The sequence below is a fragment of the Lagopus muta genome, chromosome 25, assembly GCF_023343835.1.
Source record: "Lagopus muta isolate bLagMut1 chromosome 25, bLagMut1 primary, whole genome shotgun sequence".
Lineage (NCBI taxonomy): Eukaryota > Metazoa > Chordata > Aves > Galliformes > Phasianidae > Lagopus > Lagopus muta.
In genome coordinates this window covers 211,573-226,978 of record NC_064457.1, presented here as the reverse complement: position 1 = coordinate 226,978, position 15,406 = coordinate 211,573, and the positions used below count along the sequence as shown (strand labels likewise).

Below are 15,406 nucleotides of genomic sequence, written 5' to 3'. Positions count from 1 at the left end.
GAGTGCGCACGCGCGTTTCCAGGGCGCCGCGAGGGGACGGAGGAAGCGGGAGCGGAAGTGCGCCGCGCTCACGCGCAGTGCCGTTGGCGCCGAGCGGGAGAAGGCGACTGAGCAGCGGGAGCGGAGCTGAACGGAACGGCGGGCGGCATGCCGCGGGAGATCATTACCTTACAGCTGGGCCAGTGCGGCAACCAGAGTGAGTGGGCGCCCCAGAGCGGCGGCACGGCCAGGACAGCGCGGCTCGGGAGGGGCCGGGATGCTATGGGGGACGTGGGCGGGGCCCGCCGAGGGAGGGGGCGGGGCCCGAAGGCGGGGGTCGCTGACCGCCGTCCCCGCAGTTGGGTTCGAGTTCTGGAAGCAGCTCTGCGCCGAGCACGGCATCAGCCCCGAGGGCATCGTGGAGGAGTTTGCCACCGAGGGTACCGACCGCAAGGACGTCTTCTTCTACCAGGTACCCACGGCTCCCCAGGGCTGCTTCGCCGCGTAGTGGAGGCAGCCGCACTGCTGCAGCCCCGTTTGGGAATGGGTGGGCGGCACCTCGGGCTGTTGCTCGAGTGGCAGATGGAGCCCCGTGCTGCTGCCGGGGCTGTATCCACACGCTGGTTGCGTGTTCTGGATGTGTCACGGGAGCTGGCGGAGGTGGAAGCATCAGGCTCAGAGTGCTGCAGGCAGCGCATCACCCAACAGCCACAGGGCTGCCCCGCACCCGGTGCTCGGTGCTCTGGGGCACGCCAGGAAGTGATGGGCAGACAGCGCATAGCAGGCTGCGCCTCCTGCGCTCTGCATCGCGCTTGCTTGTGGCCAGGAGGTGGCACGCTCCGTCACAGTTTCTCTTGTGGTGAGGAGCTATACTGCATGCTGACCTTTCTGCTCCTCCTTAAAGGCAGACGACGAGCACTACATCCCACGAGCTGTGCTGCTGGACCTGGAGCCCCGAGTCATCCACTCCATCCTGAACTCCCCTTATGCTAACCTCTACAATCCAGAAAACATCTATCTGTCTGAGCATGGAGGTGGAGCCGGGAATAACTGGGCCAGTGGCTTCTCACAGGTAACAGGCCCTGGTGCTCCTGCGTATGAACACAGAGCAGTTATTGAGGGTTTATTGTGGCCTTTCTGGTGTCAGGCTCAGCACGCACTTTCTGCAGAATTCTGCGTCATTCAGCAGAGACATAGGACTGACCGTGGCACCCTGGGTGCAGGATCCCAGTGCCCAGCCAGCTTGGCTTCATGCCCAGCTTGATAAGCTCTGCACTGTTTTCTGTGGGAGATGAACAAATCCTGTTATGGTCTCTATTGCAGGGAGAAAAAATCCATGAAGATATATTCGACATAATAGACAGAGAGGCTGATGGGAGTGACAGTTTGGAAGTAAGTACACTGGGAGCTTTGGATGCTGTTGTCCTACCTGGCATTTCAGAGCTGGACTGCTGTTCTGTCAGGTTGAGCTCAGTCCTCCAGTGCATACAGAATGGCTCAGCTTGCTTCTGGGTGCTGACACAGGCAGTGAGTACAGAGGGGAGCTGGGAAAGGGAGATCTTTTCTGTCACTACTACATTTGCCAGGCTTCCCCAGAGGTCATCTCAGTATGCTCAGTGGGGCATTTTTCTGCCCAAAACACTGATAGCATTAGGCACGTCCAACAGAATACAGTCTGCAGGAGGAGTTTCAGTCATTATTGTGCTTTTTTCTTTCTCTGTTCCACCTCCCTCCTATGGTTCTCCCTTTCATCAACTGCAGAAGTGCAATGCACTGCCCTTTTGGATTGTTCTCCAATGAAGGTCTATCTGAGTAAAAAGGAACTGCATGGAAATGAGGCACTTGCTGCTCTCTGGTGCCTGCAGCAGCAGAGAGTGCCACAGGATGCCTGTAGAAAAATGCTCGCAGTCAGAGTTGCCCAGTGCTCCGAAATCCACAGAATAAATGTGGGCAGCCGCGGCTTCATGTTCTCTCTAGCTGGATTAAAGAGGCATTGGAAATACCAAAAGCCTGGAGAAAGCTTTGGGGTTTCTTTGCCTTGTGCCTTTGGCAGGACCTTGACTACCATCCAGATAAAACCATTTCCTGTACGGAGACAGACAAGGCTCCTTGGTGCCTGTGTCAGGCTGTCACATGGCAACAGGGAAAGGGAAAATACTGTCATAAAATAAGTTGGCAGAAAATCTAAGAGCAGACCATGGGATCTGCAGAAAGCGGGGACTGTCCTAAAGTCAGGTAGAGGGAGTTTGGCCTCTGAGAAGAGGGCACAGGGAAAGGGCTGAGAAGATCTGCCTCCATTTAATGTGACCAGCTTGGTGCTGAGAGTGACATCTGACCTATTCTGAACTCTGCGTTTTAGGGTGGGAGGACTCCAGGAGGCTCCTGAGCAGTGGTTGTTCTTTGTAGCGTGTGCAGAGAAGTAGAATCCTCCCACGCTGGAGAAGTGGTGTGATGAGCATGTGGCTGTCACTGCAGTCTGGAGGAGCCAGGGCTAACCTCCACGTGCTTTCAGCTTCCTGCTTGCAGCAGTATTGCCACGGGGAGGTTCTCACCTTCACTGGCAGGCCTCTATCTTGTCTTGAGGCTGAACTGGACCTTGAGCTTTCTGCATTCTGCTTCCTTCCAGGGATTCGTGCTTTGCCACTCTATTGCTGGTGGAACAGGCTCTGGGCTGGGCTCTTACCTCCTCGAGAGACTGAATGACAGGTGAGTGTTCAGCCTTATCCCCTTTCTGCACCGCAGAGTCTGGCCCAGGCTGGGCACCCTGCCAGAGCAGAGAGCTGACTCAGAGCCCAGGCTGCCACCCCCACCCAAATACTGCCTTGTGCAATCCCTGGCAAACTGCCCAGGGAAGGGATGGCTCCTGATATGCCTGTGGACTGCAGGGGCTCTGAGGCTGGACTTGCACTGTCCAAGCCGTGCTATCCTTCAGCCTTTCTTATCAGGCAGCTGCCTTCTGACACCTCGACTGTACCGTGGAGGATGGGAGGCTCCGGTTGTAGTTCTGAGCTGCCATCCCTGCCTGTTTCAGCTTGCAGCCTCTTGAAAAGGCTTGTAGGCAGCTGTTTAATCAGCCTGTGGATGGCTCAGCTTTGCCTGTAGCTCTGTCTGGCAGCCTGCTCCTGCGCTGCTAGAGTAGGCACTGCTGGGACAAATTCTCTCCCTCTCTGGGAGCTGAATCTGGCATGCAGTGCTGGTGACTCACTACTGCCCTGAGCCTGGAGACTGCAAAGAGAGCTTGTGGGAGGAGACAGCGCTGCCTTGGCGATGTTAACCCTTGAGATGGCTGGGCTTTCTCACTAGGTATCCCAAGAAGCTGGTGGAGACCTACTCGGTTTTCCCAAACCAGGATGAGATGAGTGACGTTGTGGTCCAACCGTACAACTCTCTACTGACACTGAAGAGGCTGACTCAGAATGCTGACTGTGTGGTAAGAGCTCCACTGCATGTCAGCCCAGTAGCACAGCCAGCTCCTGTGTAGCAGTCCTGAAGTGCAGCCTTTATTGGGGCAGGTGCTGCAGCCTCTGAAGCCCCATATACAACAGTGAGTACACCTCTGTCCAGAAGGCCTGGGCAGATATGGTGGTTCTAGGGAGAGGTTAGTGCAGAGCCCTTGTCCCAAGCTGTCCTGCTTGGTAGTTTTGCCCCTTGAATCTGGCGAATTCTTCCCATGGCAGCAGTGGGCTAGCTGTGCTTGCTCTGCAGCACTGCCCCACAGCCTTCAGTTCAACTCAATTCCAGCATCCACAGGTCCTAGGCAGGTCCTAACCAAGACTCCTGCTCATCCTTACCACCTTAACTCTGCACATGGCAGGGCAATAACAGCTGTGACAGTGCTGCTGAAGGTTACTGCGAGGTGCTGGCCCAGAGGCTGTGCTCTCTGGGAGGGCACAGGGGAGCACAGCCAAGTTGAAGGCAAGAGCTCCCATTGACAGTGTCTGTTACTCTCCACAAATGAGTCAGCTTGTGGTTTCGAGTGTCTGCCACCTGCCACAGAGCAGTCTGCTGGGTTGCTGCGCCTGGGACCTGTGCTGGGCCAGGCTGTGCAATCCAGTGCCCTCAGACATGTGGTCAGGGCTGGTTCTTCTCTGGCTGCCTCTGAGAGCCTTCACAGAGCTGTTTTCCTCTTGCAGGTGGTGCTAGATAACACAGCCTTGAATCGTATTGCAACAGATCGGCTGCACATTCAAAATCCATCATTCTCTCAGATCAACCAGCTGGTGAGAAGGGCTCTTTCCTCTGGAGAAGCTGGCACAGGGCTTCCCTGGTGGCTTGGATTTGGTTTGAGCCTGCTCCATAAGCTTGGCACAATGCTGGACAGCCTGGAACTGTGAACATGGTTCCTCTGTCCTTCTTTAGGGTGTATTCCGTGGGCACACAGCTTCCCTTGACCTAGTTTTTTAAAGCAGGCTTTGAATGTGCTCTGTGACCACTTGGTGACCCAGTGCTCTTCCTCCCAGGTCTCCACCATCATGTCTGCCAGCACCACCACACTCAGGTATCCTGGGTACATGAACAACGACCTCATCGGTCTGATTGCCTCGCTGATTCCCACCCCACGACTGCACTTCCTCATGACGGGGTACACACCGCTCACCACAGACCAGTCGGTAAGGCAGCCTTCTGGGGACTCCTCCTTTTCCCTGAGGGCACCGTGTAACATCCCATCAATCCATAGTCTTGGCATGAGCTGTAATTGCATGTTCCTAATCCTAGATCCATGTGCAGCCACCTCATGTGACAGCTCAAGCACAATGTGAATCAGCCACGGGCAGACAGTTGTGCTCGTGCTGGGCTAAATCCTTAACTCCAGACATCCTTGGAATGGTTGTGGCAGCTATGGGAGGGCCAATGATTTGGTAAAAGTCATCCTTAAAAATGATCAGAACAAGCCCAGCAAAGCATCCCCGCCAGTCCTGTCATTGCAGTGGGTCACAAACTCACACCACTTAGGTCAGAAAGCTGCTGGTCGTTGCCATGCCACGGCTGAATGTGGTTTCCAGGTGTCAGCTTCTTCACCAGGGTGCACCCAAGGAGGGTCTGATTACCCTTCACCCACATCAAACATTGCCAGTAGTGTTCTGCTTGTTCCCAGCCAGTGCCCCCCCAGCCACAGGGGAGAATGAGGCTGTTCTGTTTTGAGACGCTCACCTGCACTGGCCGTGTCTCAGTTCTGCTAGGGGCTAACAGCTGCTAATCTCCTCTTGTATGCATTTCCTCAGGATGTTACTCAGAGAAGCAAATCTGAAAAACTGCTGGCTCTGAAAAGGGTATCGAGTGTGTGTTCTGTCCTCCCAGAGGAGTGCGAGGGGGGGTCATCCAGCAGCGCAGAGCTGGGCTGCCACGCCACCAAGCTGTCCTTGCCTTAGGCACGCTCCTTTGGGCAGCTGGCCCTGGCACCCACTGAGCAGACTGAAGTTGTGTGAAGTCTGTGACAGTACTTGGAGACTGCTGTGGCTGCCCACTGGCTCAGTGCAGGGTGGTCCCTCTCCGGTCTTCCAGCCTTGCTCCTCTTCTCAGAAGTGGAGCAGGACAGATGTGCGATGGCAACATTCAATGTTTCCGTTCACTCTGAGCTCAGCTGAGCTTCACCCCCAGCCCTGGCTGCATTGCTGGATGGGCAGCTCAACTCCCTCGTGGGAGCCTACACCAATGCTCCAGCTCTCAGCCTGGCTGTGCTTGCGGTGTGACTTTGGGATTTCCCCATCCTGCATGCAGCTTTGCACGTGGCTCCATCCCAAGGGCAAGGACTTCTCCTTCCAGCTGCCCTCTGTTCCTGTGTGCATGTGCAGGGCAGCAGGAGGGCAAGGAAGCAGCACACCCACTGCCTCTGACCCCAGCTGATGTTCACAGGTGGCCAGTGTGAGGAAAACCACAGTCCTGGATGTGATGAGAAGATTGCTGCAGCCTAAAAATGTGATGGTGTCCACAGGTCGAGACAGGCAGACCAACCACTGCTACATTGCCATCCTGAACATCATCCAGGGGGAGGTAGATCCCACACAGGTGAGCTCCTGCATGATGCCATTTCAGATGCTGATGGAAGTGGTATAAGAACAGCACAGTCGCCATGTTCCTGCTTGGAAATCCCAGAGCGAGGCTGAGGGGTGCTTGAGAACTGGCCCCAGGTTGCTCCTGAATGAGGCTGTATGCCATTTGGTGAAGTCCATCTTTCAGAGGCTGTATGCCCTGCAAGGAGCAGCTCCTGGGAGTGCTGCAGCTGGGCTTTGCCCAGCACCCTGCTATCCTTTGTTGCTCTCACCCCACCAGGTTCACAAGAGTCTGCAGCGGATCCGGGAGAGGAAGCTGGCTAACTTCATTCCCTGGGGTCCTGCCAGCATCCAGGTGGCTTTGTCACGGAAGTCCCCCTACCTGCCCTCGGCACATCGTGTCAGCGGCCTCATGATGGCAAATCACACCAACATCTCCTCGGTGAGTGCCTTCCCTCTGCACCACAGGCAGTACGCTAGGCCCCTGAAGCTGTGGTTCTGACCATTATTTTACAGACGTGTCTTTTCTTGAGGCTTTCACAAAGCCACAGTGGCCTACAGATGAGGGGTGGGTAGGCAGTCCCAGTTTGCAGCACATCAGGATTTAGGTTTTCTGGACTGGGGTCACATCCATCCATTCTGCATGCTCTGGGCACATCCGCATCCCCTGGTGCCTAGGGGGCAAGACTCCCCCTGCATGGCCAAAAGCAGCCGGGGGAGCACGAGCTGATCCCAAGCATTGGTGGGGTGCAGGTGGCAGCTCCTGCCTGCAGGCCTGGTGCTGCTTGAAGCCTGATGAGGCAAGGGCCCCCTCCCCTGGGCTGTGCAGGCACTCTCAGAGTCCTGTCCTACCTGACTGCTGCGCTGCTCCCCAGCTGTTTGAGCGGACGTGCCGGCAGTACGACAAGCTGCGCAAGCGAGAGGCTTTCCTGGAGCAGTTCCGCAAGGAGGACATCTTCAAGGACAACTTTGATGAGCTGGACAACTCACGGGAGATTGTGCAGCAGCTGATCGATGAGTACCACGCGGCCACACGCCCTGACTACATCTCCTGGGGCACACAGGAGCAGTGACCTGGGGACAGGAGGTCTCATGGCCACTGCCATGTGCTGCAGGGCACGGCTCTGCTGCACCCACGTCGAGCACCACTCAGGCCTCCCCCATAGAGCTGCTGGTGGATGTGCACGCACACACACACGTGCTCCTCAGCAGTGAGCAGCACTGCCCCTGCAGGCCCTGGGTAGAGGACAGCCTCCACCACACCACGTGCCCTGGCCCAGGATGGGACTGGGGCAGCCGCTGACTGTGCTGAGGGAGAACCAGGGGCCTGGAGCGGGCCTGGCCCAAAGGTTGGGCTGTGTGTGGCTGAGCCAGTCCTTGCTTTGGGCAGAGTCCTTCTTTCTCCTTTGCCAGATCAGGCCTGGGCCACAGGCTGCTTCTATATTTTTGTAGGTTATTTTGCTTTAATAAAGGCTGTTCCTGCACTGACTCTGCCTGCAGCGCATCCCCACTGCACAGCAGCACCAAGCAGGAGCCCCTGCGGCAGGCAGCATGCTGCTGGGCAGGTGCTACAGCAGAGCCAGAAATACAGGCAGGACCTGCGGTGCAGCTGACCAGGACACCTCCCCACCCGGCCTGCACTGCGCACGTAGTGACGGCGTTAATGTTTCACAGGGGTGAGGCCACAGGCAGGAGGACCCTGTTGGGGTGCCATCCCCACCGCTGCAGCCCAAAGCAAAGGGATGGCAATGGCAGGGAGGGTAAGAGGCTGTCAGCGCTGCCAGCCCACGCACACCCAGCTCTAGTGCTGTTCCACACGAGCAATCATACAACCCACGACAGCACAGGGTGCGGGGCATTGCTGGCAGCAGCCCATGCACAGGCAGCCCAAGGTGAGAATTAGCCTTTTCCTCTGACCCTGTGGCACGGAGCAGCAGGCTAAAAATACTCATGGCCATTGCAGCGCTGGGCTCCCACGCCCTCTTGGCATGGGCCCCACAGAGGCGCCCGCAGCGGGGACAGTTCCCCCCCAGCTGGGGTGGCAGTGCCAGCGGGTGCCGGGGGAGCTGGACGCAGAGCTGCGGCGCTGTTGATGAAATGCCAAAGGGCAGCACGAGGAGCCACAGAGCCAGCAGCTCCCTGCCCCCAAGGACACGCTGTGCTGTTCCGCTGTGGACAGGGGCACCCAAGCTGAAGCCCTGCTGCACATCCCGAGGATGACAGGGGGCTCAGCCTTCCTTTTGTGCATTTATTAAAAAAAACAAAACAAGAAAAACAAAAAACAACAACAAAACAAACAAAAGCCCCAAAGACAACTGACCGACTTTACAGAGGCAACGTTGTGGGCCTAAGCCCCAGCCGTACCACCCACCCTGCAGCCCCTGGGGTACCCCTGCACTACCAGCCCTGCTACAGGGCACCACGTGGGTCCCTAAGGGCAGCTCAGCCAAAAGCCACCCGCAGTTTTCCAGGAAAGGTGGACTCAGTGGACGGACAGACAGACAATGGCAGTGCAGCTGCCCAGCACCCTCTGCCCAGGCAAAGCCACCAGGATGAGGACTGGGGCATGGGCAGAACCACCAGGACAGCACAACTGCTGGAGGCAAAGGCACCAGGGACAAGGGATGGGGACAGGCCTGGGGGGCAGTGCGGGGCACCAGCTGGGGGAACCAGGGCATAGCCACAGCAGGTACCCACAGCACAGCAGCCCCACCGCCCCTCCAGGGAAAGTGCTCAGAGACGTGGGCAAGCAGGCGTCTCGAAATAAATTAAGGAAACGACCAGAAAGGCAACGGTGGATCAGGCAGTGCATGGCACCTGGGCCCATGCTGACCCACTGCTTGCTCTCCTTGTGCCATCCACGGAGCATCCTCTGGCTGCCAGGCTAGCTGCTGAAGGAGCCAGCAGGCAGCAGGTGCTGCCAGGACCCAGCTGCAGGGCACAGCCCCCGGGGTCGCACTGCAGCATCAGAGCCGAGGGGGCTGGCAGGTAGCTCCTGGGGCTGGCGGGCACCCATCGAGGCAAGGTAAGTGTTGAGAAGCTGGGCAATCTCATCCACCTGCAGAGCAGAGGGACGCAGCTGGGTCAGCCCGAAGCGTCTGCAGCCCCCAAACAGGATGAGACAGACGGAGGGACACCCCTTACCTGGGAGGTCTCGAAGAGCAGGTCCCGGTCCTCCACGGAGAGGCGGAAGGTGCTGCTATCGGAGGCCCCGAAGGAGGAGATACGGCTGTAGCAGAAGCTGTCCAGGGGCTCCCGTTCCCCCGGCTTATAGAGCGAGACGGCCTTGGCCCCGACGCTCAGCCACAGCCGCTGGGGTCCGGCGCCCACGGGGTTCTGCAGGGGGACGGAGGGCCGTCAGGGCCGCCCCCCCCCTCCACACACACACACACCCCCCTCCCCACCGCCGCGCCGGGGCCTCACCGCACGCAGATCCACGTCGAAGAGCGTGGAGCCGAAGCCGGGCCATTCCCGCACCAGCGCCACGTAGGCGGCCATGGCTTCGGGCCGGCCCATGCCCTGCAGCAGCTTCCACTTCTCCACGATGGCGGCCACGGTGCCGGCCCCCTCCTCCCGCAGGCGGCCCCGCAGCCGCAGGTCCCGCTCGGCGCGCCGCTTGGCCGGCGCGCGCCCCCAGAGCCCCCCGGCCAGCAGCCCCGCGCGCAGCCGCGCCCCGCGGCACTTGGGGGGGGGGTCGGGGCGGGGGGGCGCCAGGCGGGCGCGCAGCACGCGAGGCGGGAAGAGCTCCTCCAGGCGCGGGAACGGCGCGCGGGCGGAGAAGTCGCTGTTGAGGCTCTGCAGGCGCAGCGCCGCCAGCGTCTGCAGCGTCTCCTCCGACGTGGGCACGTAACCCCGCAGCACCATCTCGTGAGCCTGCGGGACGCCGGGGTCAGCGGGGCCGGGCCGGCCGTCGCGCGGCGCGGACGCCCGCGGCGCGGCCCCCGCTCCCACCTGCTCGAAGAGGAGCGCGAACTCCAGGCTGTCCCGCGGGACGTTCTCCGTGTCCAGAAAGCCGTAGTGCTTGAAGCGGAGCCGGTGCGGCACGTCCTGCCCCCGCTGCTCCCCGGCCAGGCTGCGGGGGAAGCACGGAGCCGTCAGCGGCGCCCCCTCCTCGCGGAGCCCCCGGCCCCCGGGCAGCACGGCGGGACATTTACTTTTCAAACCTGGTGAGGACGTCTGCCAGCAGCGTGGAGCTGCCCACGGGCTGCTCGCGGAGCCGGGACTGCTCATAGAGCGCAAAGAGGTTGGGGCTCTGCGACAGCCCCAGGCGCGACACGAGCTCCTGGGCCACCTGGGGCGAGACAAAGGCAACCAACGGTGACTGCGCGTCCCTGGCCGCGGTGCTCAGGACTGCAAAGGGACACAGACAGGTCACGGCCGGCCCCGCGCCAGCCCCCTCCCCGGCCCCGTCTCCTTCAGCCGTCCCCAGCCCCGCGCGGCGCCGCCGCGGCGCCCACCTCCTCCGCCGTGGTGTGGGAGCTGATGGTCACGCTGCAGGCGGCCACCCCCGGGCAGTGCACGGTGCACACCATCTCCTGTCGCCGCATCAGCACCAGGATCTCCTCCAGGGACGGCACGCACTCCCGGCCCCGCGTCTTTCCCAGCGCCTCCTGGATGAAGCGGGCGTACTCGGCCATCTCCGAGGCGGGGAAGCGGCTCTCCGTCCTGTGAGGAACACCGGCAGGGTCAACGCTGCCCCGGGGACTCCGTGCCATCCCAGCTCTGTGCCCCACGGCTCAGCAGCACTTGCCTGACCAAGTGGAAGCGCAGGAAGCGCAGGACGGGCGGGGAGGGCAGGAACGTGCAGCTCATGCAGGTGAGCAGCTGCCAGTAGTGCAAGTCGCCCGGCCCGCCCGGCGCCGGTGGCTCCGTGGTCTGCTTCACCAGCTGGCAGTAAATCTCATCCACCAGCGGCGGCAGGTCCAGACAGGTCTGCAGGATGCCCTGGATCAGTGGCACTGGGTCCTGCTGCGACTCCAGCTGCTGCAGAGAGTTAAACAGCTTCACGGCCTCGTCACGCAGCGTGGTGTAGCTGTGAGGACCAGGAGCTGCAGGACAGGAATGGGGATTTAACAGCTGCGCGGGTTTTCCAAAGCGCCTCCCCACCACTACAGACGTGATGTGGGAGTTCAGACCCAGCCTGGCAGCGTGGAACTGATACAGTGCTGCACGCAATGCTCACCGCTTTGGTCCAGGCTGCCGTAGGGGAAAGGCAGCAGGGGTGCGTAGAGGGGGCTGCTGGTGTAGCGCAGAATGGGGTTGCAGCGGTAGATTTGCTCCAGCACCTCGGGGTTGCCACAGTGCTCCTGCAAGGGTGAGGCGATAACAGCAGCTGCCACAGGACGGCCCGCTGGGTGCAGCGCCCGCAGCCCTGCGCTCACCTCCACATCGCGCATGAGCAGCTGTGTGGGCGTCTGCACGGGCGCTTTGCTGTCGATCACCTTCTGCACAGCGCACACCCAGCGCACGGCCTCGTGCAAGTGCTCGGTGTACAGGCGATAGCAGTGCTTCCTGCCAAACACTGTCATGCTCCAGAACCCTGCGAGGGGACGCACAGCTCACCGGCCGCCCCTCTGGGTGACAACGCAGGGCGCGAGGGCACGGCCCAGCTAAGGGGCTCCCTACCCGTCTCCTTGTAGGTCTGCTTGTCTGGCCACAGCACGGAGCAGAGGCTGGTGAGCACCAGGGAGCCCAGACGCTTGGCCCCCCTTTCATTGCTGCTGTAGTAGTCCAGGGAGTCGGGCGTCAGCACGAACCAGTACTTGCGAGGCCGGAGCCAGGGGGTCTTCACACCACCCCGCACCTCCCGTTGCAGCCAGCCTGGGGAGGGGAAGCCTCAGCTCCTGCGGCACCTGCCCAAGTGCTCTGCCCTGTACCATCCCAGGGCAGCATCCGGCCCGTCGAGGCACGGTCCTGCCAACCCCAGCTGGGAACCCAGGCCAGAAGCATCCAAGTTAGAGAAGCCTGCATGACACTGCACCTACCTTTCACAAGAGCATCGGGGTCTTCCTCCACTGGCCCCGGCCCCTTCTCCACGATGAGACTGCGCATCTCCTCTGACACCAGCAGGGACCTGGGAACAAGGCAGGACTCAGCCTGGTGCCTATGAGAGCATCCCAGACGGGGGGAACGGCAGCGCCCTGGCAGCAGGGACCTGCGTCCCCAGGGGCTTTGGTCACCCCGCAACTCCGCAGTGGGAACGCGGCAGAGCCATCGGGTGCAGATGACCCTGGCTAAAAATAAGCTGTCTGCAGTTGTGGCCCTGCCAAGGAATTCGGAAAATGAACAACCAGGAAGGAATGCTGGCAGCGATGTCAGCGCTGCGAGGACAGGGAGCAGGCAGGCTGCTGGGCCTCAGCACCCCGCTTCCCTGGGCACACAGCAGCCCAGGACACGGCCCCATGGGCAGACGCAGCCTTGCAGAGCCCCACAATTGGGTCCCATTGGGTAATCTGCTACAGCTTAGCTGTTCGGCACAGGGATGGAGATGTGCTCGAGGTGTAGCAGACGAGGATGGAGACGGGCAGTCCTGATTCTGCCATTCCTCCACACCGTGCCCAGCTCCGTGAGCAGGACAGGACGGTGCACACTGGTGCCTGCCGGGTACCAGCCCCCAGCACGGTGTGAGGGCTGCGATGCGATGTGGCAGGGGGTCACTCACCGCTCCGAGCCACTGCTGATGCGGGTGGGCTGACTCAGGCTCACCTCCAGGGATGCCTGCAGAGGAAGGAGAGATGTCTCACTCCCCGCTCACTGCCCAGCACCCCCAACCCATCTCCCCACAATGACCGCATGTCTCTGGATCCAAAGGGAAGGGCTCACATCCCGGGAGCATGCATGGCTGCAGCTAGGGCACCCCTCAGGGCAGCCACGGGTGCGCTGGCCGTGTATCCTCAGCTCACCCCAGCAGGCTGAATACCGTGCAGAATTGCACAAGGTCAGTGCTGAGTAATACGCTTACGGCACAAAGTCCCATTGTAATGGGGCCGCTGACTTCCTGCCCGCGGCAGTGGGACGCTGAGCAGGGAAGTCCCTGGCCCTGCAGTGGGATGGGGATGGTTCCTCCTTGTGTGACACGACTCCATGTTGATGGAGCCACACACGTGACTGCCCCATGCACATGCTGGGACATGAGGCACTGCCCCGGTACCAGCCGGCACCACGCCGGGCAGGGTGCAGGGATGCAGTGGCACGGGCAGGATGGCCCCAGGAGGTGCACAGGCACTACTGCCAGCTGCAGCCTGATGGGGGAAGACACAACCAAGTCAGAACACACTGCAGAATGCCAAGAAAAAGAGACAGCTGCTAAAATTAGCAGTGGGGACGGGGAGCAGGAGCTGCCCCAGGTATTGCTGTGCCAGGGCAGGATCGGGCACCGCTGATCTGTGGCAGTAAGGGCATCTGCCATGAGCAGAAGCACTCTGTGCATGGGGATGGTGTCCCCCAGAGCTGTGCCACCCCTCGGGCAAGGAGGGCTCTGTGAGCTCCTGCATGGCTGGGCCGCGGGGATGGTGCCCAGCACCTCTCATGACCCACAGGACGGCTCCTTCTCAGGGCTATAAATAACCAGAGAGGAGCCGCCACGGCCAGGCCAGCTGCTCCCACGCTCCCAGGAAGAGGCAGCCACACCACAGGCTGACGGGGACCCCACAGCCACAGGGCGGGCAAAGGGCTCCCCAGGGACCTGGCGTCACAGCCACACATGCCAGACTCAACCTCTGGAGCCAGCGCAGCCCGTGGGATGCAGGAAGTCCCAGAAGGCTTCTGCTGCTGCTGTGCCCTTGGCACCAGCTCTAGTGCCCAGCAGGTCTATCTCCAGCCCTGCCTCCCTACCCCTGCCCTGGAGGTGCTGCTGAAGGTATCCCTTGAGAGCCAGGATCTGCTGCAGCGGGGGCACCTGGGCTGCCCACAGCCCTTTACGGTCAGAGCACCCCAGCAGCAATAAGACCACACTGCAAACCCCAATGCAGGGCAGAGAGGGGCTGCAGTGAGCTCGGCTGCACTCTGCCCCACAGCCCCTCTCGGCAGCGATTCAGCCCTGCAGCTCCCAGCCTCTCCCCACTATCCCTCGTGCAGCCTGGCGGGAGGGAAGCATTGGCTTCCGCCGCGCCGCTCCGCTTCCCTGAGCAGAGGAAGCAGCCAGAGCGGGGAGATCTGGAAGGAGAGATGTGCTGAGAGCAGCCCTGCAGCGCTGCCTGGACCCAGGGCTGCGCAGAGCCGACGGGGACCCCCGCACCAACCTCACCCTCGACCGCAGCACAGAGCGGGATCCCGCGCCAGGCTCTGGCTCCACAGCTCTGCCCCGAGAAGCAGGCATGGGAAGCTCCGCTCTCCACGCAGACGCTCCGGATTTGGCTGCGCTCTATCACTCCATAGGCGCTCCGGTTCCCCCCGCGGTGCCAGGGCACCGGGAACAGCCCAGGGGGCAGCAGCCAACGCCACGGCGCACGAGGCACCGAGCAAAGGACGGCGGGTACGGTCCAACAGACGGGAGCCGCGGTGCCAGCCCTGCTCGGCCGCATGGCCGGAGGCAGCTCGGGCTCTGGGAGCACCCGCAGCCCGAACTAATGGGAGCGTGGCGCCAGGCCCCGCGAATTGTGAGAAAAGAGGCCAGGCTGCCTCCCCCAGGGAGGGCGGGAGAGACTCTGCCCCCGGGACCCCGACCGCCTCCGGCCCCCGCAGACGCGGACCCCGAACACCGGGCAGACCCGGGCCCCGACCTCTTCATTCGGGCCGGGTCACGTCCCCGCCGGCCCCGGCACCGCCGCTCAGTCGCTGAGGCGCACCGAGTTCAGCACCAGCCCGGCCACCGCGCAGCCCCCGGCGGCCAGATCTCGCCCGCCAGCCCCGGCGGCTCCGATCCCAGCGCCCCGCAGAGGGGACGCGCCAAGGGCAGCCCGGCCCGCGGGCCCCGGCGCACCCCGAGCGAGGGGAGGACGTGCCCGGGCAAGCGGCGGCAAGGAGCGGGGCCGGGCGGCCGCTGCCGGGAACCGCCGGATGCGCTCGCGGCGTCCCCGCCACGGGGCCCGGCTCCGAACCCCCTCTGCACGGGTGGCCCGCGCGGCGGGTCGGGCTCCGGGCCCCGCTGAACAGCGGGCCGGAGCCGCGCACCGGGAGCGGGGCGGGTGCAGCGCGAAGAGGCGCGGCGCGGCGCGGGGCGGCCTCGGGCCGGTCCGAACCGAACCGCGCACCGCGACCGCTGGCGTCCGGTGCCGCTCGGACCCACCCGGTCTCCCTGGGCGCGGAGCTCGAAGGACGCCTCCTCCTCGGCCTCGCCGTCCGCCTCCCGCTCCGCCTCGCCGTAGTCCCGCCGCAGCAGCGTGAAGCCCTGCCGGCAGCACAGCAGCCACCAGAGCCCGCCGGGGAACGGCATCGCCCCGCCGGGCCCGGCTCCCTTCCCGCGTCGCGCTCCGGCCGCCGCCGCCGCCGCCCCGGGC

General features: G+C 62.2%; 2 protein-coding genes across 3 annotated transcripts; one reads left to right on the top strand and one right to left on the bottom strand.

Annotated features, from left to right (window-relative positions):
* Window positions 1–24: 24 nt before the first annotated feature.
* On the top strand, window positions 25–7,458 carry TUBG1 (tubulin gamma 1). Its single transcript, XM_048926597.1, has 11 exons — window positions 25–196; window positions 339–451; window positions 884–1,051; window positions 1,303–1,371; window positions 2,606–2,685; window positions 3,283–3,409; window positions 4,113–4,199; window positions 4,440–4,589; window positions 5,833–5,985; window positions 6,250–6,411; window positions 6,845–7,458. Exons 1-11 carry the CDS (start codon window positions 148–150, stop codon window positions 7,040–7,042), a joined length of 1,356 nt encoding a protein of 451 aa, XP_048782554.1. The 5' UTR covers window positions 25–147; the 3' UTR covers window positions 7,043–7,458.
* A 131-nt stretch (window positions 7,459–7,589) lies between these two features.
* Window positions 7,590–15,406, bottom strand: PLEKHH3 (pleckstrin homology, MyTH4 and FERM domain containing H3). 2 transcript variants are annotated; one of them, XM_048926593.1, is made up of 13 exons: window positions 15,196–15,406; window positions 12,631–12,686; window positions 11,954–12,042; window positions 11,595–11,789; window positions 11,351–11,508; window positions 11,152–11,275; window positions 10,720–11,017; window positions 10,427–10,634; window positions 10,124–10,260; window positions 9,921–10,041; window positions 9,393–9,842; window positions 9,114–9,305; window positions 7,590–9,027 (listed from the first exon to the last, which is right to left on the bottom strand). In XM_048926593.1, the coding sequence occupies exons 1-13, from the start codon at window positions 15,340–15,342 to the stop codon at window positions 8,854–8,856; spliced, it is 2,349 nt and encodes a 782-aa protein (XP_048782550.1). In that variant the 5' UTR covers window positions 15,343–15,406; the 3' UTR covers window positions 7,590–8,853. The 2 variants fall into 2 exon arrangements, with proteins under 2 accessions (XP_048782550.1, XP_048782551.1); XM_048926594.1 differs by having other exon boundaries at window positions 10,133–10,260.